The sequence below is a fragment of the Mytilus californianus genome, unplaced genomic scaffold (genome assembly GCF_021869535.1).
Source record: "Mytilus californianus isolate M0D057914Y unplaced genomic scaffold, xbMytCali1.0.p SCAF_8, whole genome shotgun sequence".
In the NCBI taxonomy this organism is placed as follows: domain Eukaryota; kingdom Metazoa; phylum Mollusca; class Bivalvia; order Mytilida; family Mytilidae; genus Mytilus; species Mytilus californianus.
Window position 1 is genome coordinate 40,776,469 of NW_026262734.1, and position 26,317 is coordinate 40,802,785.

Consider the following 26,317-nt stretch of genomic DNA (forward strand, 5'->3'; position numbering starts at 1 on the left):
GGTATATTGTATCTTTTCATTCACAATAAACTATAAAGCAACAAAATTTTTTTAATCGATAACACATTTATTTTATAAAGGATGTTTGCATTATTAGGACAAATTTTGATAAACATATTATATTATACAATACAAAATAGACAAATCATTTCTTAAAACTATCGAAATGTGCGATTCAAGGATTCCGAACTTTAGCTGAGGAAAACGTCGATTTTTCAATAACATGTGATGGCTAACTCTTTTTATTGTTATCAAATGTTTAAATCATATCCAAAATAATTATATTTATTGACGGTGTCGTAAATTATGTCTTTCCCATCTTTTCCAATTGAATTTTGGATAGTGTGACATCAAAATATAAAGCTTTGAATGGTTTTACACTAGTAATTTTTTGGGGCCCTTTATAGCTTGCTGTTCGGTGTGAGCCAATGCTCCGTGTTGAAGGCCGTACCTTGACCTATAATGGTTTACTTTTATAAATTGTAACTTCGATGGAGAGTTGTCTCATTGGCACTCATACCACATCTTCCTATATCTATATATTCCAGCTTTTCACTTGTTTTTACCCAGCCTCTGTATTCGTAACTGAAAGCATTTTTCAAAATGTTTTTATTTTCTAACATTGTATTATTTCCACCTGTCGAAACGGCCAGGGGTGAACTAGTACATATGTAGGACTCTAAAGTGCGATGGGGACACTTAAGTACGCTGGTCACGCTAAAGTGCGATGGTCTGCGCTAAAGTGCGATGCCTCCATACGCTAAAGTCCGATGGTCCACGAAAGTATAGACGTAAGAAACGTAGTTGGATTATGACGTTAACAGTCGTTTATGCAAACCAAAAATGAACATGCTGAAAGATAAATTAAGAATATTTGATTAACAACTTTTAAACCAAATATCCATGACGTAATTAATTTAAACCTAACCGTGCTTTGTCGGCTGAAGCAAATGTGTTTTTTTTTCGGGTGCTGGATGCAGGACTTGTATCCTGCAGTCGACCATTTTACTATATAGAATCATATAGATACAAAATAGTATACGCACATTAGTGAAAGACTGATTGAACGGCAAGCTACACAAATTATCCAAATATTTAATACGCCCGAATTGTTAAAAATTCATTTACAGGAAATATAGTATTTTGTGACACCTAAATTACCTTTTTAGCAATTATTACGTGGTCGGTCTTCTAAATTTAGAAACAATCACTTAAGCCTACCAGTAAATTATAAAGCCTATTACATATGTTATACCTTAGCATACTAGCTTTTGAAAAAATACTATTTTTTAACATCAATACACTTTAACGTTTTAAGCCCTCGAACCTTACCCTATTGGTTCATCGCACTTTAGCGTGATATACCATCGTACTTTAGCAAACAAACAACCATCGCACTTTAGCGTGAGACACCATCGTACTTTAGCGTAGATCATCGCATTTCAGCGTGACCATCGCACTTTAGAGTACCATCGCACTTTAGAGTCCTACACATATAATCTTGATAAGATAAAGGGAAAGGTATGTACATGATTCGCTTTTAATTTTATTTAAAACTCGGAATATATAAATAAATTTGCATTAATACATTCCATGCAGATTTTAGGAAGTTAATTATTTTAAAAGTTAGTCCCTTTCTTACTACCACTACAAAGGTGTTTATCGACCTATGACTATAAATGAGGGTTTCGAAAATCAGTTTCTTTTCTCTAAGAATCGTGCTACATCACCAAAAAGCGTCGATATGCGTTTTACGCAAATTTACGCAGAGGTAAATCTTTGGGTATCAGAAAATTGCATTTTTCAGTATAATTATGTTATTATCATTTCAATCAAATCCAAACAATTGTTGTAAATTATTATTTAAAACATGACTGATCTGTATATTCTTAAACACTAAAATACCATTTGATCATTCCGATCCGAATTTGCCTACAAAACAAAACCGGAAGTTGATTTTTAGTAGCGTTGTATCATTATTTTTGAAGATTTTAGTGAATAGTAGAAGCCTCTCCAAGTTTTCCATACGATCCCATCAGCATAACTAGAATGGAATCCTTTCAAATATACTCCATTCAAATTAGACCCATGGCAAGATCTATACCACCACGCTCCCCTGAACGCTATTGCGCAGTTTCCTGTACCATTGTTGTCATTGTCTCTGTCGTAAGTACTGAACATCATGCCATCATGCCAAGATAAGCTGTCTCCTGTAAAAGGTATAACAAGATGAAATAAGCTTCTACTCTTCCTACATGCAATTAAACACAAACTAGAAATGACATTTAGTGTTTTAACGCAATATTATAGGATTTATTGTTTATTACGAGCCATTGAAAGACGACGAAGACGACGACGACGACGACGACAGATGGCTGCTTAACGTCCAGTGGCATATTCAGGACATGCTTTGTACTAGACCGGCATGTTGAGTCGGATTTTTAACTTGATAGAGCTTCTTATTATATTTCAGTAGATGAGCAAAAATTCTTCCTATTAAAATACAATTTAGAATAAAGGTATCTCTTACTTACGAAATAGTAATGATTATAAATAATTATCCTTTATCTATATAAAAGTTTTCAATAAGTCTTTTGTGCACTTGCAAATTTACAAAGGAACATAAGAAAATAATTTGAATGAACTGCTTTCGTATGAAAATTTGCGAAGTGAAGTTTTACGCTTTAAAAACATTTTTACATCATATTACAAGATAAACTAAGCAACAGAAAAAGAAACTGTCGATAAAATAACTTATTTTGCTTTCAGAATTAGTAAGACAAAAAGTTATTTCTTATCTACCCCAGGAATAGATTACCTTAGTTGTATTCAGCAAAACCTTTCGGAATTTTTAGGTTCTCAATGATCTTCAACTTTTTACTTTATTTTGCCTTATAAATTTTTTTATTCGAGTGTCACTGATGAGTCTTATGTAGACGAAACGAGCGTCTGGCGTACAGAATTTTAATCCTGGTATATATGATGATTTGTTATCGTGTTAAAGTGCCAAAATTATGTTTTTATTCGTTATACATGTTATAGTAAGTGTATCAAATTTATGTTTTGTTACAATTATAAAATCAGTCCTCTATGGCCAAGCAATCTCGAATAGTTTATGCAAAATTCAAAGAGATATTTTCAGAAATCATTTACCTCTTTTTTAATCAGTTATTTTAATATATAACTGTTTAATAAATTTTAACATACCTTTTTCTTCAAATATTATGACATAAATGAGAAAATAGTAAAAGTAATGTGAAGTCTATGTTTTCCTAGCGTGTCTTTGTTTGATTTCTATGCCAGTAATTTAAAGCAACAAATAATCTGGATTTGCCTATCATTATATCATTACAGAAAGTTTTAAACTTAGTGAATAACTTTTGACATTTTACAACTCTGTAAAGCTTTACTGACAAATAATGTTACTATTCATCTATTTTTGCCGAAATTGAAAATGAGAACAAACTAATTTTCCAATTTTTGTGCATTATGTTGGGGCTATGTGGTTCAAAGAAACATAAAAATTGACCAACTGAGAGAAAATGATTTTTTTTTTTAGAAGATATCGCAATATCGTCAACCTTCGTCAATTAACGAAACAGTTTTGATCCCACGGTGAGTTTTTGACGAAAGTTTGCATACAAGCTATTTTCACCTAGTCAATTCAGATATGTAATAAATATATACATTCATGTGATACTTTTAGAGATAAATGGGGTCGACATTTTAGACATTTACTGGAAATTTCGGTTTCTTGGACATTTCTATCCTTTAGAAAGACATACCTAAATTTTTTGCTTTAAAAGATAAACGCAAGCGGATTTCTGCAAAAGCATCTGGAATATCTTCTCTATATAAGTGTGCTTTGAATTTGTGAAACAATTCTTTGGAAATTATTCACTGTTATCACATTTTCATGATTTTAGTTAAACAACGGCATCTTTTGCTGTATAGTTATCTAATTTAAAAATTTCATCGGTGATTTGTTCATAAAAATTGGCACAAATAATCTTCAAACATAATAATCAAGTCAAATGTCATTTTTAAAAAGAGGGGTCCATGAATTCGTGTTAAGTTAAATCAGTCTGAATGATAAAAATCAGTCGAAAATGCATCTTTTCCCGATATATCACAGTTTGACGTCGTGAAAAATAACATTTTACGTTAGCAAGTCATTACCTCCCCTGTAACTGTATCGTATGCCCTTAACGGAATGCCCAAAAGTCATCGGCACTCTGACTGCAAATTTTGGTACGGAAATAATAATTCCTATAACATTTATTGTTGGTCCTCTGCCTGTATCAATATACTGAACACGTCTTAAATTTTCATATCACTGCTTTGTGGTGTCAGATATGTTAACCCTGCCTCAACAACTTTGATCCAGACATATGATTTTTTTCGAATAACGTAATTTGATTTGAGTTATTTCCCTTGGTCGCCATTTTGGAGAGACAAACGGTTGATTTTCTTATTTGACTAACCAAATTGAAACATGCTATACACTCATGTCTGGTAAGAGATCCTTACAAGATCGTAGCCGGATGAACTGAGCAAGGTTAAAAGAAATAAAAATTATTCAGAAAAAACCTTTATCAAAAGTCTTGTTGTATGACAAGTTGGATTATACTTATTTATGAAGGAATTTGCACACTTTGACCTTCAACGTGGAAAAAAGGGAAGTAACTCTTGCTCACATTGTGTCAGTCGAAACCTATCTATAGTATACAAGATCCGGCTTTAACAAAGGTAAAAGAACGGATGGAAAAATGATCAATCTGAAGCACTTGTGCCTTTATGATTACATGTATATTAAGTACCAAGTTTGTTTGTCTCGCATATCCATCGTCTTTTTTATAACTTTAGTTTTTGTAATTAGAAATGACAGTGATTTTGTCTTTTGTGGCATACTAAGGAAACCAAACCTATTTAACATTAAACTTTTTATCACGGACACCAATAACAAGGTGTGACTCATTCCTCAATAAATGGCGTTGAACAAAATTGGACGTCGAGTCCAAATATCTGCAAACCAGAGTGCAGTACTAAGTTATGTAAATAAAGAGAAGCTATTTAAGATTTCTTAATTTCCTGAATTATACATCTGGATAATCTGTAAAAAAAACTTCGTAATTATTTTATGGGTTCTGAAAAATCCCAGGTCAAAATCAATGATTTTATCAATAACTAATCGATTCAGTGATTATATTTTAAATATCATGGAGACTATACTTTAACTGATTTATCAAATTCACTGTAAAAAATGAAAACAACACGTTATATTATAATTTTAATGCGTCCGAAGCGCTTTTCTGGATTTACCTCCATCAGGAACGCTCAGAGCAGAATATTTGAAAGCGAAGGTAGTATAAGAACCGAAACTGTTGAAGACCTATATGACCAAAACGGACATAAAAAAAATTAGCCAAATCCATCTAAGATAAACTTTGCCTGAGGGAGTTAAATCCTTAGTTTCTTATAATTTCAAAATTTATTAACGGACAATTTAACAGACACACAACAATACACTGATTAAATAAATTGATTTTAGTGTGAACATTTTTTAAGGCTCCTTGATTTAACTAAGGGATGTATGTGTGACCATCATAAGGCACATTTTCAGTTTCATTTTATTATTTTACACAAATGTGCTGACATGACAATTCATGCAATTCTTCTTCACTAAATTTTATATGTGTGTTGCGGCTATTTCCGCGTATATGAAAGTATCAATATTATAAACGCATGCTCACCAGCATTTCCTGTGAATCCATTGATGTTCAGGATATACCCAGACATAGAATCTCCGATAGTAAATTTACTGTATTCAGCATATTTGCAATTGCCATCAAAGTCCTCAAGCTGGATGTGCAGACGGTAATTTCCATGGACTGTGATAGAAGCTATATTTTCATTCCCTTTCGAGAAAAAAAAAGACTTTAGTTTTAGTTTTTTTTTAATACGAGTCGATACATGACACTTTTTGAATACATTGTAATTTTGTTTTTGTTAAACATAATGGTCATCTACATTACAACCTTCACTTAAGACCTTGACAACAAAATAAGAATGCACCCTTATCCATCATTGGCATTTGAAGAAAAGCGGTGTCGGGTACAATTTAATGTGATAAAAACTCCATATTTACAAATTAACAAATGGGACATATCAAGCTGTTCTTTTGAGTTTCATTAAAATAAATTCTCAATCCTCAATACCGTATGAAACTTTCCAAGCGGTTCTGAGTCTAGGAAGATTAAGAGGTTAAACTACGTTTACTCAAAACAGATTTCAGCAACGGAGACAAAACAAAAACAAAAGAGATAAAGACAACCACTTATAAGTCAAACTCTGATCTAAGGAAATCCTCATAAATAAGTGAAGTGTTTAACCCTATTGTGAAAACCCATTCCTCCTCATTTTGTTTCTAGTGGTAGGAGAGATGTGGTGATAAACTTTCAAAATTTACTCCCAACAATATTAACAGATTTTATTTGCTTACCTTTTATAAAAATAATTGAACGTGCCACATAACCTTTTTAGTAACTTAATTTGCCCTTGAATTGAAAATAGGTTGCCCTTGAATTGGAAAATAGGATTAGAGAGAGAACTCGATACTATTTAGCAAAATTATTTATATAAAGACAAGAGGAGTTTCGTTGTAAAATTTACAGTGTGACTTATGACCCAATTATTTGTGTCTTTCACACATATACAAATGTACCCATAGTATATTTAGTTTTTTAAACCATTTCTTACAAACATACTAAGTCTCCGATAACGCCTCTCTCGTTCGCTCGCAACCTAGTTACATTCGTGCCAGATAGTAAACATATAGCATCATCTACTAGTATCGTGATCGTAAACGGTTGTATTTAAATATAACATCTAAATCTTACCTTCCGTCATCTCTAATACCCATATTGATATTTTTTTTTGTTTTATGCACATACATTCTGACCAGAACATGAAATTGTAAGATTGTCAATGTGTGTTATTGATAAAACATACCAAGCCAGAATTCATGGTTTAAGTCTCCAAAGCCTGTTTCATAGGTTGTCCAATTTCGATAGAAGTCGACCGATCCATTTAACCGTCGCTGAAAAACCTTAAATAATAATAATAAATATATCTATTAGTAAGTTATACTATGCAATATATTCGATACATACACTTCTAACCTCTTTAATTTTTGAATCGTCAAATATTTATTTTTCTTTGTAAATTCAATCCTTACTTATCGTCATGCATTGACAATACGTTTTTGAAAAGTTTCAAGAAAACCAATTGTAGATAAAGTGAAATCCTTTTCATATTGATAATATTTTATCTAAAATTCTGGATAGGAATTTTTTGTATGATAGATTTCACAAGATTGTACAAAAAAAGTAAGAAATAATAAAAAAAAAAATGTCAGCATATGACTTGTGTTATCAATATGTTTGGGAAAATTGGGGTTGAGTCAATATATAACGTTTAACTTGTAAATCAGTCAGTACATTGTGAAATTCATAGCAATATGTTATCCTCCGGGTGCGGGATTTTATCGCTGTGTTAAATACCCATTGGTGGCCTTTGGCTGTTGTGTGCTCTTTGGTCGGGTTGTTGTCTCTTTGACACATTCCCCATTTCCATTCTCAATTTTATCATGTTTCAAAAACATAGGTTACTTCTTACAAGTTTGAATATGTAAAAGTGAGACGAAAGATACCAGAGGGATATTCAAAAAAAGGACGAAAGATAACAGAGGGACAGTCAAACTCATAGATCGAAAACAAACTGACAACGCCATGGCCAAAAATAAAAAGACAAACAGACAAATAATAGTACAGATGACACAACATAGAAAACTAAAGACTAAGCAACACGAACCCCACCAAAAACTGGGGGTGATCTCAGGTGCTCCGGAAGGTTAAGCAGATCCTGCTCCATATGTGGCACCCGTCGTGTTGCTTATGTTATTACAAATCCGGTAAATAGTCTAATTCGGTAAGTCACATTCGTGAAAAGGGAAGGGTATTGTAGTTACGACATAAGGAACATATCAAACTCTTAAGTCGATGATAAACTGACAATGCCATGACAACAACAAGAAAAGACAAAAGACAACCTAGGAAACAAAACACTGCATAAAAAACTAAAGACTGAGCAACCCAAACACCAATAAAACATGGAGTGATCGAATGTGCTCCGAAAGGGTAAGCATATCCCGCTCCACATGTGACACCCGTATGAATGATTATGTATAAAATTTAAAATGTATAATTGCCTTAAAAACAAACGTTATTCAAAACGCAATTTACGAGTTACAAATCAGCTTTGGTTTGACTATCTTTGTTTAGAATTAATTTTTTTATTTGGATCATTTGACCATGATTCAGGATGACTTGTACCCAGTCATATCATAAATCATAAATATTAAAGTTTTTTTATAGTTTATTTTGTGCAAATTATTCAATTTACTTCATTGATGATAACCTATAAACATCCAGTTGTTTAATATATGTTTTCCTGTACTTTATTAAACATGTTAAAACAGATTTTCAGATGTAAGAAGACAAAAAGAAAAAGGCTACTCATTCTTCTCACTACATTTGTTTCATTTTGTGTCTTTGTTTTTTTTCTTTTTATCATGACTTACAATTACAAGGTCTATCAAAATCATCGATAATATGTTTAGGAAAATGGGGGTTGAGTCAATATGTAACGTTTAACTTGTAAACAGTCAGTATATTGTGAAATTGAAGGCATGAATTACATAGCAATATTTTACAGGATATTTTTTTTTTTTAAAATACTGTTAAAAGTTTCGAAAACATATAAAATGGAGAAATGGTATCTCCCGCATGTATAGCTCTTATTTCTTGTCCGGGTTTGGCTTTACGTTTGGTCCTTTTTGTCTCGCCTTGACGGAGTCAAAAAGCGAGACATAGATATGCTGTTTCCGGCGGCGGCTGTGGCGGCGGCGGCGGCGTCAACAATTGTATTAGTTTATGATTAGGTCTAGTTTATGGTGAACCATTTGTGGCAGGTTAATGATATTTGGTATGCAGTTGTATTAGCATTGACACATCATATTTCTACAGAGATTATTTGGCCCTGTCCCCTCAGTCATGGTCTAATGACTTTGACACTTTTGCTCAGTTTACATGTATTAGTTTGTGATTATGTTAGTTTATGGGGAACCACTAGTGGTAGGTCAATGATATTTGGTATGCAGTTGTATAAGCATTGGCATATCTCATTTCCATGGAGATCATTTGGCTCCGCCCCCTCAGTCATGGTCTATTGACTTTGAAACTTTTGCTTAGTTTTCATGTATAAGTTTGTGATTAGGTCAGTTCGAGAGGGGAACCATTAGTGGTAGGCCAATGTTAATTGGTATGCAGTTGTATAAGGATTATCACATCTCATTTCCATGGAGAATATTGCCCCCACTTTCTGGCCTATTGACTTTAATACTTTGACTTAGTTTACATGTATTAGTCTGTGATTAGATCAATTTAAGATGAACCGCTAATGTTACATGTGTGTCAATTATCTAAACAATAAGGAACCTTTCCGACCCTCTAATGTTCTTAGAATATTTTCATTTTGCTCCTGAGTAGGTTAACAACTACCAGAGGTTACTATTCGTATAGTAGAACTTGCATAAGAACACTACGGATGCCAATAGAGGGACAGGATCTGCTTACTCTTCCGGAGCACCTGAGATCATCCCCCAGAGTTTGGTGGGGTTCGTGTTGCTCAGTCTTTAGTTTTCTATGTTGTGTTTTGTGTACTATTGTTTGTCTGTTGGTCTTTTTTTCTTTTTTATCCATGGCGTTGTCAGTTTATTTTCGACATATGAGTTTGAATGTCCCTTTGGTATCTTTCGCCCCTTTTTTACAATTCCTGAGCACCTGATTTTACCCTGGTTTTTGTTTGGGTTCGTATTGCTCGGTATGCTGAGCCTGACTCAGCTAGTATAACCATGGGATTGAATCGCAATCTCGGCAAATTATAAAAATAACAACTTGTGTGTGAAGATTGTAAATTATAATTCCACCAGAAGGGATACAGGAGTTTATACAGAGTGTGTATTGTTTGGTAAACTGAAAGAAATAAAAATACAATATTTTACAATATGTACGAAAGAAATACATGAACGTTCAATGCAATGTTAATATCAAGTCAAAAACGAAAGTAGAATTTGCAGTTCAATACAAAGAAATAAACAATTACAGTTCGTATTTGTTGAATAAATGTGTAATTCAAGTTAACGGAATTAACGGTATATATATATTTAACAGTTTATAATCGATTTAAAACATACTTGACGGTGATTTGTCACAATATCCACAGGAGCAATTTTGTCGTGGCATCCATTTGTAATTGAAAGGCGAGGAAGAGAAAGTAAACGGTAGTGAACATACGGATAAGTCCAGATTCGTTTCCGGAAAAGAGGAATGTCTGAAAATACAATCCAGTAAACGTTATGATAAATATAATTAAAAACTGATACAGCATACTCCCCGTCTGATGTCTAACTGATATCACTAATATATAATCACACTTGAATATCTCACTATATAAATCCATAGTATCAGTATTAACATCAAATTATTTTCAGTCGTTCTCTATGAGAAGAATCATGTCCACGATTGGTTGTGTGTAGATGGTGGCTTTTCCATTTCCGATTTTTCGTACTTATGCTTTCCGGACATGTTCGTCTAAACTTTTGAATGAGTTAACTATAACTCCAATGGGCCATTTAGTACGGCAAAGGTTTTTGTCCTTTAGAAGAATGACGTCTCCTTCGATGAGATCACGGCGATCTTCGGTCCATTTTCGTCGTTGTTGCAGTAACGGCAGGTACTCTTTCCTCCAATTGGACCAGAAAACACTGGCCAGCGCCTGTACTCGTCTCCATTCGGCAAGACAAAGATCTCGTTTGTCGAATTCTCCAAGATGATCTGAAGTGAAAATGTAGTCGGTTTTCTGTGTCAATAACATAGCCGGAGTTGATATTAACGGATTCTCTGGATCTGTTGATACCGGTACCAGAGGTCTAGAGTTCACTATTGCTGAAACTTCTGCCATAAGCGTGCTTAGCACGTCATGTGTTAGGCTTTTTCCTGCTGAATTTAGGAGCATAGAATCAAGAATTCTCCTGGTGATACCAATCATTCTCTCCCAGGCTCCACCCATGTGGGACGAATGCGGCGGATTGAAGATCCAAGTTGTACCAGAATTGTTCAGAAAGTTCTTGAAGGGTCCATCTTCAACGTCGATTGAGTTAATCTTTAAATCGTCGATTGCGCCAATAAAGTTCGTTCCACGGTCAGATCGGAAAATCTTAACTTGGCCTCTTATAGCGGCGAATCTCCTGACGGCGTTTATGAAGGCTGAAGAAGTCATTTCCTCGATTAGTTCGATGTGAATAGCTCTTGTCACTAAGCATGTAAATAAAATTGCCCAACGTTTTGAGTTGGCGTATCCACCACGTGTTTTACGTGAAACAATTGTCCAGGGTCCAAAGGTGTCTATTCCAACGTTGGTGAACGGAGGTGACGGTTCAAGACGGTCCTCTGGCAATTCAGACATGATTTGACACTCGGTTTTTCCTCTTAGTTTGCGGCATGTCACACATTTGTGTATAAGAGAAGAGATCAAGCGTTTTGCTCCGACAATCCAGAATCCTGCGGATCGAATCGCTCCGTCTGTGAAATGGCGACCTTGATGTTTTATCTTGTCATGGTAGTGTCGGACTAATAATGTCGCTATATGATGGCGATCAATGGTTTCTTTTCACGGAGGTTTAAGTCAGATTTGGCAATACGGCCTCCTACTCGTAATAGTCCTCGTTCGTCCAAAAACGGATTGAGGTTAGCTATCGGGCTTCGCTTATGAATTTGTTCCTTGCGTCGAATGTTATCTATTTCTTCTCCGTAAACTTCGTGCTGAGCGGACATTAAAATGAAGTTTTCGGCAATCGAAAGGCTTCCAAGAGAGGTCACCGATTCTGCCTGTTTTGACCCGTGTAAACGGGAGAAACGTTTCAATAAGGCTATTGCTCGAACAAGTGATGTCCAGTTGGAGAATCGGTTGAATCTTTCAGTTCCGATACTAGTACCTTTACGCTCAGTTGTGGCAAAAGTCTTTGCAACATTAACAGTTGCACGGATTTCTCCATCTTCCTCTGGATCTATTAGTTGATATATGTCCTCGGAATTATCCTCCTGTTCTGAGGAAAGAAGTTGTCTCGGTCCCAATAACACTCACTACTATGAATTTCGTGGGCTGGTACGGACCTTGTTCCCGAATCTGCGGGATTACGGTTCGTTGGTACATAACACCATTGACTTGGAGAGCTAAATTTCCTTATTTTCTCTACTCTATTGGCGACGTAGATAAAGAACCTTCTTGTCTCGTTACTGATGTAACCTAAGACCACTTTACTGTCTGTGTAGAATTTCACGGTGTCTATATGGAAATCTAAATTATCCACGATGGTTTGTGTGATCTCAACTGCTAATACAGTAGCAGATAGTTCAAGTCGTGGAATAGTATGACCACTTGTAGGTGCAACTTTTGCTTTCCCAAAAATGAACCCTGTGTTTGGTTCACCAGTACTGTCGGTCGTGCGTAGATAAGCGACAGCTGCTATGGCTTTTTCTGACGCATCAGAGAAGACATGTAACTCCTTTGAGGCGGTTTTGCTGAGATACGGCACGTAGGTACGTGGAATGCGCAATGTTTCGATAGCAATTAGAGTATCTCTCCAAGATTTCCACTCAGCTGCTGTCTCTTCAGAGAGAGGTTGGTCCCAATCGATGGTTTCTGATACTATTTTCCTTAATAGGAGTTTCCCTTGTATAATCACCGGAGCCAAAAATCCAAGAGGATCGTAGAGACTATTTATCGTTGATAAAATTCCTCTCCGCGTGATCGGTTTGTTTTCTGATGATAATTGAAATAAGAAGTTGTCAGTGTTCACGTCCCAGCTGAGCCCAAGACTACGTTGTAGGGGTTTGCTGTCGGATTCTAAGTCTAGATCCTTTAGATTTGAAGCCAAAATCACTGGCATGAAACGCAGACATAACTTCCGCACAATTAGAGGCGAACTTGTGAAGCCTTAAGTTTCCATATTTTGCTAATGCTTGCTGTGTGTCCTTCATGAGCTTAATAGCTTCCTCCTTTGTAGGACATGACGTAAGACCGTCGTCGACATAGAAATCTCTTGTAACAAAGCTAGTCACGTGACTGCCAAACTCTTGTTCTGATGCCTGAGCTGCTTTTCTGAGACCAAGCGTAGCAACGGCAGGTGACAGACTATTTCCGAAAACATGAACTCTCATGCGGTATTCGACAAGGTTCTCTTGTAGGTCGTTGTCTTTATGCCATAAAAATCTCAGATAATTTCGGTGGTCTTTTCTGACTACAAAACAGTGAAACATGTGTTGGACGTCTGCAGTTACTGCGACCATTTCTTTCCTGAAACGCAGCAATACTCCTAAGAGATCATTGGTCAAGTCGGGACCTGTTAGCAGGACGCTGTTAAGCGAGACTCCGTTACATTTTGCGGAAGAATCAAACACACCCATAATCTGATCGGGTTTCTTTGGGTGATAGACACCAAACAATGGTAAATACCAGCACTCTTCATAGTCGTCTAACGGTGGAGTGAGCTCTGCATGATTATTGTCTAGGATCTTACTCATAAATGTGAGAAAGTGTTCCCGCTTTACTGGGTAGGTAAATGGCAATGGCTGTCTTGGCACTCGGAACGGTAACGGTGCTACCCAACTTCCTTCCGAGTCCCTCACAAATTCGTTGTACATCTGCTTCATGAACATTTTGTCTTCATATGACATTCCAGGCTTATCATCGTCCCTTGTTTTTTCAAAGAGTGGCGATTGTAAATCTTTCTTTACAGGGTCTGTGTAATTTTCCCGGATGTCAAACTTGCTTGTGCATGGTTGAAAAGTTGACAGTTGTCCTGTAGGTAAAATGTTGGTTTTTTTGACGTTTTATTCATATGACACGTGCTGCTTGTTAATGCAAGTCTCTCCTATCACTACCCAACCCAGTTTCAATTTTTGTGCATATGGAGTTCTGGATGGTCCTATGCGCTGGTCAAGGACGTGGTGTGCCTCTATAAGGTATCTGCCAATTAAGAGAAGAATTTGGCAATTTTCCTCTATCGGTGGATTGCTACCTCTAAGTTCTTTTAAATGAGGGTGATGCATTGTGACTTCATGAGTAGGTATTTCGTCCCTATTATTGGGAATATGATCATATTCTATCAGTACCGGCAGGTCAAATTTGTCATTTCCATTTATTGATTCCATGACAAAACCTCTTCCTCTTTTCCCGGAGGTGACTACTCTTCCAGAGCATGTTGATAAGGTATAGTTCTCCGGTTTATCTTTTACGTCGAAAAGATTGAAGAATTCGGGCGATGCTAGTGACCGGTTGCTTTGGTCATCAATGATGGCGAACATCCGGATAACGTTGTCCTGTTTATCCTTGTGATAAACATTCACAGGTAGTATTTTAGCACAAGATTTCCCGCTATATGTATCCTTGCAAATCTCAGTACAGGTAGAGTTTACTGAGGTTGACTTAGTTTCAGCCGATTCTGTTGGCTCCCCGCCGTAGGCTTGCTTGGGCGAGCTAGACTGAGAACTTGCAGGTTGCTGTGGTCTAGTAATGTGAAGTGCGGTAGTGTGTTGTTTACTTCCACATTCTTTACAACTTATGCGTGCATTACATTCCCGGCTTCTGTGTGTGGTGGAATCGCAACACTTATAACAGACATTGTTTTGTTTCAAAAGTCCTTTGCGTTCCTCTATTGACTTGGCTCGGAACGCCCGACATTCATTTAAGGAATGCTTTGTATTGTGCAGAATACAAAGACCTTGTTTGCTGGCGTCTCTAGATTGCTGCTCAACCGCTGTTTTATGAGCACCAACTTTAATCTGCGGGTGAGACGTGAACCTTGGCGCAGCACCTTTTGTATTTGGTGTGGCTTTTGACCCAAAGATGAACCCAGGATCATTCTTTGTTTTGCTAATTTCCCTGATGAAGGCAGATAATTCTGTGAAAGGTGGAAAGGCAACTATATATTTAGACTTGTATTTTGTAGCCCTTGTTATCCACTTTTCTTGGAGTCCGTGTGGTAATTTTTCAACAATAGGATTTATCCCGGACGAAGAGTCAAAATATGCTAGCAAACATCCCAGCTTGGGATTTTCTTTGTGATACTCTATTTCTGATAGAATATCGGACAAGTCATAAAAACGTGCGCTATCTTTGTTCGTCAAGGTAGGGAAGTTGACGAGTTTACTTGTGAGAGAGGCCTCCAACATTTCTGGAGCACCATATCGCTCATCCAGTCTCTGCCATAACCTTTGAATGCCTTTTGTAGGATTATTTGCGTTCGACGCTCTTATGCTGATGGCATGTTTAGCAGACTCTGGACAGAGCCACTTGATCAGAAGATCAATCTGCTCAGAGTCAGAAACTTGTAACTCGTCGGTCACGTTCTTAAAGCTGGCTTTCCATGTATGGAAGGATTCTGCCCGGTCATTAAAGCTTGTTAACCGGAGAATAGTAGGTCCTTGCGTAGAAGAAATCTAGTTATCTCTGATGTAGGATTAATTGGTTGCAGGTGTGTAGCAGGGATCTCTTCTTTAACACCTTGTTTCTGGTGTTCAGCAGGGATCTCCTCTGAAAGGCCTAGTTTTTGTATGCCGGTTACTATTCCCAGATCTGGGATTAAGGTAACTTCCGGTGACTTAGTATCGGAAGGCAAGACAGCAGATGTCTGTGACGGCAAGTTCAGTGCCACAGATGGCACGAACGCTGGTGCTTTATGACTCAGCTCAATCTTAACAGGAATTTGTTTTATCTTTTGGGGTCCTGTTACTTCCTGTACAGCAGATGGTACAGAATGTTTATTGACGAAATCTTGCACACGCTGGAGCGGGTCTTCTGTTTCGTCAGGGAGATCGCTATATGCTTGGCTGCCATCGTATTCCAGGATACGAGCCTCGGCTTCTGCGGCTGCAGCTTCTCTTCGTGCTTCGAGAAGGTTTAACTTGGCTTTCAGCTCGGCTTTTTCTCGGCTTACACGTGCGGCCTCCTGTTGCATTTGAGCCTTCCTGCGTATGGCCTCTTGTTCTAGTTGCACTTTTCTGTGTATTGCCTCTTGTTCCATTTCAGCCTTTGTACGCGCGGCTTCTTGTTCCATACGTGTGGCTTCCTGTTCAATTATAGCCTTTTTACGTGCGGCTTCTTGCTCCATTTCAGCCTTTTTGCGTGTGGCTTCTTGCTCCATTTCAGCCTTTTTGCGTGCAGCTTCTTGCTCCATTTCAGCCTTTTTGCGTGCTGCTTCCTGTTCCATTTCAGTTTGCCTGAACAGGGCTTGTTCCTCTAACATTGCCTCCTGTTGTAGGATAAGTGCATGTTGTTCGACAAAGGATATTTTTGATTTAGCGGCCTCTGCTTTGGCACGCTTCCTCCGTGCTAGGCTTGACATGTCAGACACGTTAGAGCTGCCGCTATGCGAGGTTTTCTTACTCTTTGAGGTCTTTGTTTTAGTAGATTTAGCCTTGGTCAGGGCGATGCGATGTTCGTGCAATGTTTCTATTGCCAGGTCCACTTTGGATAGTCGAATATCCAACGTGAGATTACATGCGTCTATGTCCTTAAGACTGTCCAATGTTCTGGTCCTTTTCAGAAAGTTCAGGTATTCATCTGTGAGCCTACGATAGTTAGTACAGTCTTTTACAAGTTTGTCCTGTGCTGTTAAGAGTTGCTGGAGCTCGTTAGGTGGCATGGTGACTTCCAATAACTGGGATTCTATATCAGACCAGAAGGTCTCTAGTTCCTGACAGAACTTGTCACGTTTTTCTGTGAATGCTCCCTGGCCTTTTTCCGTGAGGTCACGTACTCGCCTAGTCTCGGGATTTTCCTCTACATTCGACGGATTGTCCACAGGCTGTCCGGCATCTATTTTCAGCTCCATGTCTGTTTGGAGTTTTGTTTCTTGACGCTCGGGGTCATCTTGGCGTTCTCCGTGATCAGAATCCATGTTTCCTAATCAACTAACGGATAATAAGATTAAAATAGACTGTTGCAAACGTTGGCGGTTTGCCTCCTGGTACACACAAGCTGTGTTGCGTAATGTTGTTGTAACAGTTGTAACGATACTACGTTGCAGTTCCTTGTCTGGATATGTGTAGACAGGTTGTCGTCAATTTACTATGCTGAGCCTGACTCAGCTAGTATAACCATGGGATTGAATCGCAATCTCGGCAAATTATAAAAATAACAACTTGTGTGTGAAGATTGTAAATTATAATTCCACCAGAAGGGATACAGGAGTTTATACAGAGTGTGTATTGTTTGGTAAACTGAAAGAAATAAAAATACAATATTTTACAATATGTACGAAAGAAATACATGAACGTTCAATGCAATTTTAATATCAAGTCAAAAACGAAAGTAGAATTTGCAGTTCAATACAAAGAAATAAACAATTACAGTTTGTATTTGTTGAATAAATGTGTAATTCAAGTTAACGGAATTAACGGTATATATATTTAACAAATTATAATCGATTTAAAACATACTTGACGGTGATTTGTCACAATATCCACAGGAGTAATTTTGTCGTGGCATCCATTTGTAATTGAAAGGCAAGGAAGAGAAAGTAAACGGTAGTGAACATACGGATAAGTCCAGATTCATTTCCGGAAAAGAGGAATGTCTGAAAATACAATCCAATAAACGTTATAATAAATATAATTACGAACGTGATACAGCATACTCGGTCTTTTCTTTTCTATGATGTGTTATATTAACGTTGTTTTTCTTTCAGTCGTTTTTCGTTTTTTGCCATGGCATAGTCAGTTTGTTTTCGACTTGTTGGTTTGAATATCCCTTTGGTATCTTTCGTCTCTCTTTTAAAAGGACAGTCATTTGGGAACTAGGCGAAAGAGAGAGGCAAAAGATACCAAAGGGACATTCAAACTCATAAGTCGAAAAATAAACTGACAACGCCATGGCTAAACAAGAAAAAGAACTACAGACAAACAATAGTACACAGAACACAACATAGAAAACTAAAGACTGAACAACACGAACCCCACAAAATCTGGGGGTGATCTCATTTGCTCCGGAAGGGTAAGCAGATCCTGCGCCACATGTGGCACCTGTCGTGTTGCTCATGTTACTACAAACCCGGTAATAAGTCTAATTCGGTAGGTGTATTTCGCCTATGTCTGAATATAATATACATTCAAATAAATGATGCTAATCTTCACGATAAGCACACCAAAGGCGATATGGATCAGAAATAATATCAACTCTATAGAGATCATAATATAATTTAAATCATATAAAACAATAGAAAAGCCCCTACTTGTTTTCCTTACAAACACACCACCATCAAATCTAGAAGACAAAAATTAAACACACTATATTACAACCTCAAATATATTTGTAAAGGGCTTGTAGACAGATTATATAACAAATAGTTAACCTTCATATCACTTCAGGACAGTACAAAGACTAATACGTGTTCATTTGTAAGGACATCAGGTTTAGCCAAAAAAACAAAAAATTAAACGAAGTTTGATCGATACATATGAAAAATATGTTGCTTAATAGTCATTATCTCGTTTCAATATTGTAAGAATTTTTGATAACGCACGATTATTTTGACAACGACAATAGACGTAAAAATAAGTCAAGGCAATGTATTCATATTCCCCTCTACAGAAAACGATGCGAGCATTAATCATAAGGGTACTGATCTAGTTCGTTAGGAGCACCTGGGTTAAATTAGGTTTTTGGTGAGGCTCGTGATTTTCTGTGTAGAGTTCTGTTGTGTGATGTTTGTCCTTAGTTACCTCGTTTTTCCTTTGGCCAAGGTGACATTTGTTCTTTCTATGGCTCATCGTTTTTTATTGTCCCCTTCGTACTTCCCTCATGTCTGTTTGTACATTTGATCTTTCCCAATAGTCATTTGCAACTGCTACCGTATATCAATACCAACGATTCATTTCTATTTCATTGATGATATTCTTTTTTTGGATATGATTTTCCTCTACTTCATTGAATGTATCTCTTTACATATTAAAAACAAAACTTACATTCAAATGTACGAAAACCCTTTGTACGTTTGATTTTACGTCTGTTCTTAATACAATTGTGTTATCAGAAATTCTTACAATATTTCAACTAGATAATAACTATTTGGTAAATGTTATTTCGATCATATTTTACAATATGTTTTATTCTATTGCAATCATTTTGATTGTTTGTTTTCTTGATGGAAAGCATACAATTCACTTTTCTACATATAATGGCAAGAATATTATGTAATCTCAAGTCGATTGAATGAAAAAAATGAAGCTTACTTCTTCACAATAAAATTATTTTAAAAAATATACCTCAAACTAAACAACAACCATCCAAGTGACGTAGTAAAAATTCAAAGTAAGTTATTCAATAAATTTTATTTTGTTCACTACTTATCACAAATATGACACTGTTATCTTTATTAGAATTAGTTAATGTACATTAGATAAATCCCCAAGAAATAGTTTTGGCTGCAAAATATACGTAGAATACCGTTGAAACAATTTTAAGGAGTACGGACAATATGGCCAATATCTGGAACCAAACTTAGTGCAAAGGAGATCTATGATAAAAATCATTATTGGGTCCGTGACGTACCAAAATAGTAAAAGTATTGAAGATTTTCATTGTTATGTTTATCTTATTGATAAATGAGCAATCTGATATGATCTGGACAATTAAGGGAAGAAAAGATATGTGTGATGTCACTATAACGTCATAATTAAGATGAAATTGACATATTTGACCAAAAAGTTGCCATTTTAGGCTTACTCTTTGGAAAAATAGAAATGAGCAATATCCAAATAGGTACTTCACACACATGAACATCTTTATAAAATATATTTTTGAAGATAATTATCATTTAAGGTTTAATCGTTGCTCGTATCTAAATACTATTAAAATGATCTCAAAATAAGACTATTTTGGTGGTTCTTACAGTTTTGTAAAAGAAGTTTGAAGCCTTAATGCAAATTAAAACAATAAATACTGATATCTGTCTGAAGAAGAGTGCAGCAGGTACCACAGGGAGAGTCAAACTCATAAGTCGAAAAATAACTTGCTATGCCATGACAATAAACGGAAAACGATTAAAAGACAAACAGTCTGCAAAACACAGCATATAAAATACAGACTTATTAACACGAACCCCCACCAAAAACCGATAGTGTTCTTAAGGGTAAGCAGATCATGTTGCACTCGTCGTGTTGCTCGTGTAAGGACAAACCCGGTGATAAGTGTGATTCAGAAAAAGAGGACGGCATTATGGTTATGACAATTGGAACATATCCGTCGTCATCTGTGAAACATATATTTCATAACGGTCAACCAACTCATAATGCCATCCGCATCATTTTCGAAGGAATGACTTCAAATTTACCACTTGGTATTCTTCGTTTAATAACATAAAAGCTTCCTAGTAAGCAGCAACCCTCTATCAAGAAAAATCATGATAGGAAATGCAAGCTCATGAATATCGTATCTGACTCATGTCTTATTAACATAGGAAGGATGTTATTTGGTAGATTTAGAATACTTTTTAATATCTGAATTCAAGGCGCAAAGCAAGTGACCCTGTCAACGTACATTTGTTCCGCCTAACATAAGCTTTATTATAAACAATGCCATAATATCTGATCTTTTTGAAACAAATTTTCTATACCCTTTATTCTGTAAGGAACAAATTTTGTCATATTTGTGGCAGTGGAAATAATATTAGGGTAAATTTCTTCCACTTGGAACTTATATTATGAAGGAACTTATATTTCATGACAACCCTATCATATCTTTTCCTTTATAAGTAACCATAAATGTCTTTAAATGTGCATATTTTTTGGACGGTGTTGTTCCTATGGAACCAGTTCACAGTGTTTAAATAACCCAACTCGTTCGCTATACCCGTGTCTGTAGTGACGTTTTGGAATTCAATGAACGTAATCTAATACTGATAAGTTATAAAGTCAAGTATTTCGTTACCACACATGACTCAAATTATTTACTAAATTCGTTCATAGATACAAAGATTTATATTGGAAATTGAATGTATCTGTAAAAATCTTATTACAAACGGATAGCACATCATTATTTTTATGGTGATGTTGTTTGCCGAGCCCGTAAATTTAGATACGATTCAGGTAAACATAAAGATCCTTTACATAAATTTATTCTAAAAGTTTACCAATCCAACATTGTAATTAGATCTTTGAATTTTGTTTAATTGGTATAAATATTGATTTTGTTATCAATAAATTAAAACCAAACTAACTATATGTACATTCATTGTCCTACAATCTGTCGGTACTAGTACCTATATTTTAGCATTGCACAAGGTTATATTTTTTTTCTCTCACTGTTAAGGACATCTTTACACTAAATCCATTGGAAATTGGATGTGTACTGGTTGATATTTCAGCCTTAGATACATGATATTTTGGGGCTTTGAACTAGGAATACGACAGTTGTTGTCCATTCGTTTGATGTGTTTGAGCTTTTGATTTTGCTATTTGATATAGGACTTTACGTTTTGAATTTTCCTTGGAGCTCTGTATTTTTGTTATTTTACTTTTCAGTAACTGCGAGTACTTTCAGATCTTTACTTTGTGTCTTTAGTATTTCTATTAGTTGTTTTTATGCTTTGTATGTATTGTTCTTATGTTGTGATGTTACTCCATTTGTCATTTTGGGGGCTTTTTATAGTATGCTATGCAATATGGTTTGCTTATTGTTGACGACCGTAGTACTAAGATGAACTACAGTTGCAAACCTTATTCGTCATTTGGTGTCTGGTGAAGAGTTGTCTCATTGGCAATCGTACCACATCTTCCTTCTATATAGCATTATCGAGGTGAAAGTAGTTCAGAAAAATAAAAAACTAATTTCATATTTGAATAGTAACAAACAACAACAAAGTTAGTCTATTTTGAAAATTTTGTTGATTTCCTTCTTTTTTTTTAAATTGTTAAAAAAAATTTGGTAAACAGATATATGAATAAAGGCAACAGTAGTATACCGCTGTTCGAAATTCATAAATGGATTGAGAAAAAACAAATCCGGGTTACAAAATAAAACTGAAGGAAACACATCAAATATGGAAATATGAAAACTTTTCTGAATGAATTTTTTTTTATTTCGTTGCATCATTTTTTTATTGAAAAAAACGTATTGAAGGAAAACTACACAATAACCTTGTATTATTGATTTATATTTCATGATTATATTCACTTCCCTACATTTTGAAGAAATTTAAGTAGTTTTGAAAAAAAAACTGCATTTTATAGAGCCGACAATGGTTATCCCTTTTTCGAACACACTTTACTTATAAAGTACTGTTGGGGGTGTTTGTCGAAAGGCTTGAATAGTTATAAAAATAGGGAGGTGTCGTATGATTGACAATGAGACAACTATCCATATACCCATTTACTAAAGGACAAAGATGTGAATAATTACAGGTAAACGTACAACCTTCAACAATAAGTAAATCTCACCTAGTAGTGTATGCTATGAGAGGCCTCGTATGACAAATTTGAAAGAATCAAGAGAGAAAACCGACGGGCTGATTTATTCTACAACAATGCACAAACATTAATTAAAGAGTGGACCAATGCACACATTTGTCATTGAAATAAATAAAACTGTCAAATAAGGGCTGCATTGAAAATTATAGAATTATGAGATATTCGTATACAGCATTTTTTGTCCAATTCTGTGTCTTCTTTCTTATTGTTTCCTCGTTTCTCCGGAATCTAGCGTTTTGATAAACAATCTTATCAAATATTATTACACATTGTTGTAATTCAAAAACGTATATTATCTTTTATGAATACACTTAAATTTTAGCAAACACTGTCGACAATCAAAATAATATCAGTAGTATCAAAGATAAATAAGCATAGTCCTTTGAAATGAGGAACGTTTCTTTAAAGGTGGAGGCGACAGATACATTGAAACTTACAAGTCGAAAATAAACTGACAACGTCATGGCAAATAAAGAGAAAAAAGACCAAAAGACAAACAACAGTATAACAAACATACAAAACTAAAGACTGAGCAACACGAACCCCACTAAAACCGAGGTCGATCTCAGGTCACAATAGGATCAATAAAAAATTGAAATTCAATGCAATTTTACTATATAATAGAAATAACACTGATCAATTGAATAGCTTCAATATTAAAAGTACATTAAAGGATCAAATATTGGTAGAGTTCAAAATTAAAAAATTAAATCCTTTGCAACTAAAAAATGGGCAGAGAACAAAATAGATTGAAAAATAATACCAACAACAAAGTAATAAGAAAATGTACAGACCAAAGATTCGATTAAAAATTAATACTATTTATCATTAGTAATGACTTAAGCGATATAAAAAAAAACAAATCCAAAGAAAAGAAATAAGGTGTTTGGTCATTAAACGGTCAATAATGCAATGTACAGAAGTAGGAAAAATATGATACAAATAAAGATAATACACGACGTGTTTATTAGCTCCCAAGAACACATATTAAAACATATTATAAAGATATAAATTCAAGAGTTGATACATTGTAAAAAAAAATTATCTTAAAAATGAAATTTTATAAACAACTGTTCGAACATGAATATATGGCATTTGGTCTTTTCTAGCCAGATATCGATGTTTTTGTTTTTTGCTATCTTTTACGTTGAAAATTGCGAAAGAAAGTCTTTTGTTAGTAATGTTAAGACTTATCTCTCTTGACAATGATAACAACTACAGTAAGGACTACCAAAAGAGTGGTTGAAAATATTGACACCGCTGTTCTGAGCTCTGCACTAGTGTATTTATATTTATATGTAAGCATTTTTGGAGTCGTATATGGTTAAGAATTGTGACCGTTGCCATTTAGCATAATATCAAGACAACTAATAATATCAAATGTAGTAAGAAAACAATAATGTCTAATAAAGTCCAAAAATAAAATCCATGATTGTTAATGTATTTTTTATTTGCATGAACGTTCGTATTTTTAACTGTGTAGCTGGATTTGTTGCAAAATCGAAAAGACGTATGGCAAAAAAAATATGAACTTTCTGTACTCTTCACTACTACTACGTACAGTAAAGCCATAGCCATTCGTTTCCAGGTCATTCCCTTATATATACAGAAAGCTTAGTGTAAACGTGCTGGATGCTCAACTCTTTTTCTTTTCAAAATTCTATTGAAAAATCAAGATTACTTTTGCCAATGTTGACCTAGTAACTTTGATATCTAACATAGTTTAGTATACACCTTATCGCTATTTGTCCGCCATTACTGGACATCACACAAGTTCCCGTAAAATTTTGACGTCATAATAGAAAATGTCTGACGCCACAATGGAAAAGTGATTGTTGTATGACGTCAAAAGTTCGAGCGGGACAGATTCTCGGGTCAAGCGGGAATAGCGATAAGGTGTATTAGAAAAAGGTTATTTGTAAAATTTGCTAATAAAGTACATACGAACACATACAAATATGCCATTATCAAGTTTTGGCAGAAAGTAGGAAAAGGCGTATGGTTAAACATCATTAAGAGTAAATCATAATTCCATTTTCAAATCTTATATTACTTATACGTACAGTCCAGCCACCACCCGCTGTTTCCATGTCACAGAACACACTGAAGTCAGTTGAAGGGTTGGGATAAATTCTGTAAACTCCTGAAGGATATCGTATTGGTATATCGCTACAATCTTGCGGGTAAATAGCTGTATTTTGTAGAAATTATTGGTTTTAAAAAATTTAAGGTATTACTATGTAAGAACACTAATAATCATTATAATACGAAATGATGAAATAATGTTACTAAGTACTAGTATATAAAACTTGTTTTATATTCTCATTCATTTAAGATATTTCATATTTTCATAAATGCGAGTTTATGCGAAATTAATAAGAATTTTCCAGATGTTTACTTGTGCCGAAAGTGTGATACCGGTCTTCTTTATTTCGACTTTAACATTCATTCAAGGTTTAAGTAATTCAATGTGTAGCTATCTAAATAGTACAGGCACACTAGTTTAAGTACAAACAAAAATGTATTATGTTACAGGGATAGTCAGCAATCGAAATCAATTATTCTATGCACGAACAATAAATCAAAAGCAATATAATAGGAATACGCCAATACAAACATGAAGACATCTGGGAACAGCAAACCCAGACAATGAAATGTCCACACACAACAACATTAACAGTCAAAAGATTTATTACTATTTAGTGCTCTTCATAGATATTCAAAGACAGCACTACATCATTGTACATAAATCATCTAAACCTTAAAATACAGAAAAACTAGCTACTTACTGGGTGTTAATATAATAAAATTCTATGTGACTGTCATACAAGCGAGAGCTTTTGCTAGCTATAAAACCAGGTTTAATCCACCATTTTCTACATAAGGAAATGCCTGTACCAAGTCAGGAATATGATAGTTGTTTTCTATTCGTTTGATGTGTTTGCGCTTTTGATTTTGCCATTTGATAAGGGACTACCCGATTTGAATTTTCCTTGGAGTTCGGTAATTTTGTTATACACTTGTTATCCACGAAGTTTGACAGAACAGTACCAAACAAGCGGTAAATAAAAATTGCTAGTGCGAACGACACGTGCAATATCATGGTCAGTAAACATACAACACTAAGCTAAGATGAACTTCAATACATTGTGACACTCGCACCTGACATTTTGTGATGATGCCCATACAATTGTTGCAGTGATTTAATCAGTTTAAGCTGAATTTAACCAAAAACAAGAGACAATGGCTGTCTCGTGGTACTCTTTAATTTAAACGCACTGAAAATCGTGTTATTATTGATAAACATGATTAACTGAAGCATGGTTTTTTAACTCAGAAAAGCAAATATACTATTTCTAAACTTCATTCACCATATCACGTTTGTAATATGGTTTTGTATTTCAAAATAAAAATAAGGATATGTGATATGATTGCCAATGAGACAACTATCCACCAAAGTTCAAAGTTCGTTGGTGTAAATTTTGACATGTGTAAGGCCAAACTTCGTTCTTTTATTTCGGTTGGCCTTAATTTCGAGCAGAATTTGAAAGAAGAGATGTACACTCAGAAGATATTAGTATAAGCTTACATTTCAAGAAAGTATAAGCACACCATCAAACATATATTTTACAAACAGAAATTTAAAAGAATAATGTGACTTTCTATTTAAC

The 26,317-nt window shown here is 35.2% G+C and overlaps 1 protein-coding gene across 1 annotated transcript; it reads right to left on the reverse strand.

Moving 5' to 3' along the window:
* LOC127712015 (ficolin-2-like) lies at positions 1–25,273 on the reverse strand. Its single transcript, XM_052218172.1, has 5 exons — positions 25,264–25,273; positions 24,710–24,837; positions 7,012–7,108; positions 5,754–5,918; positions 1–2,210 (listed from the first exon to the last, which is right to left on the reverse strand). Exons 1-5 carry the CDS (start codon positions 25,271–25,273, stop codon positions 1,960–1,962), a joined length of 651 nt encoding a protein of 216 aa, XP_052074132.1. The 3' UTR covers positions 1–1,959.
* Between the last annotated feature and the right edge of the window lie 1,044 nt (positions 25,274–26,317).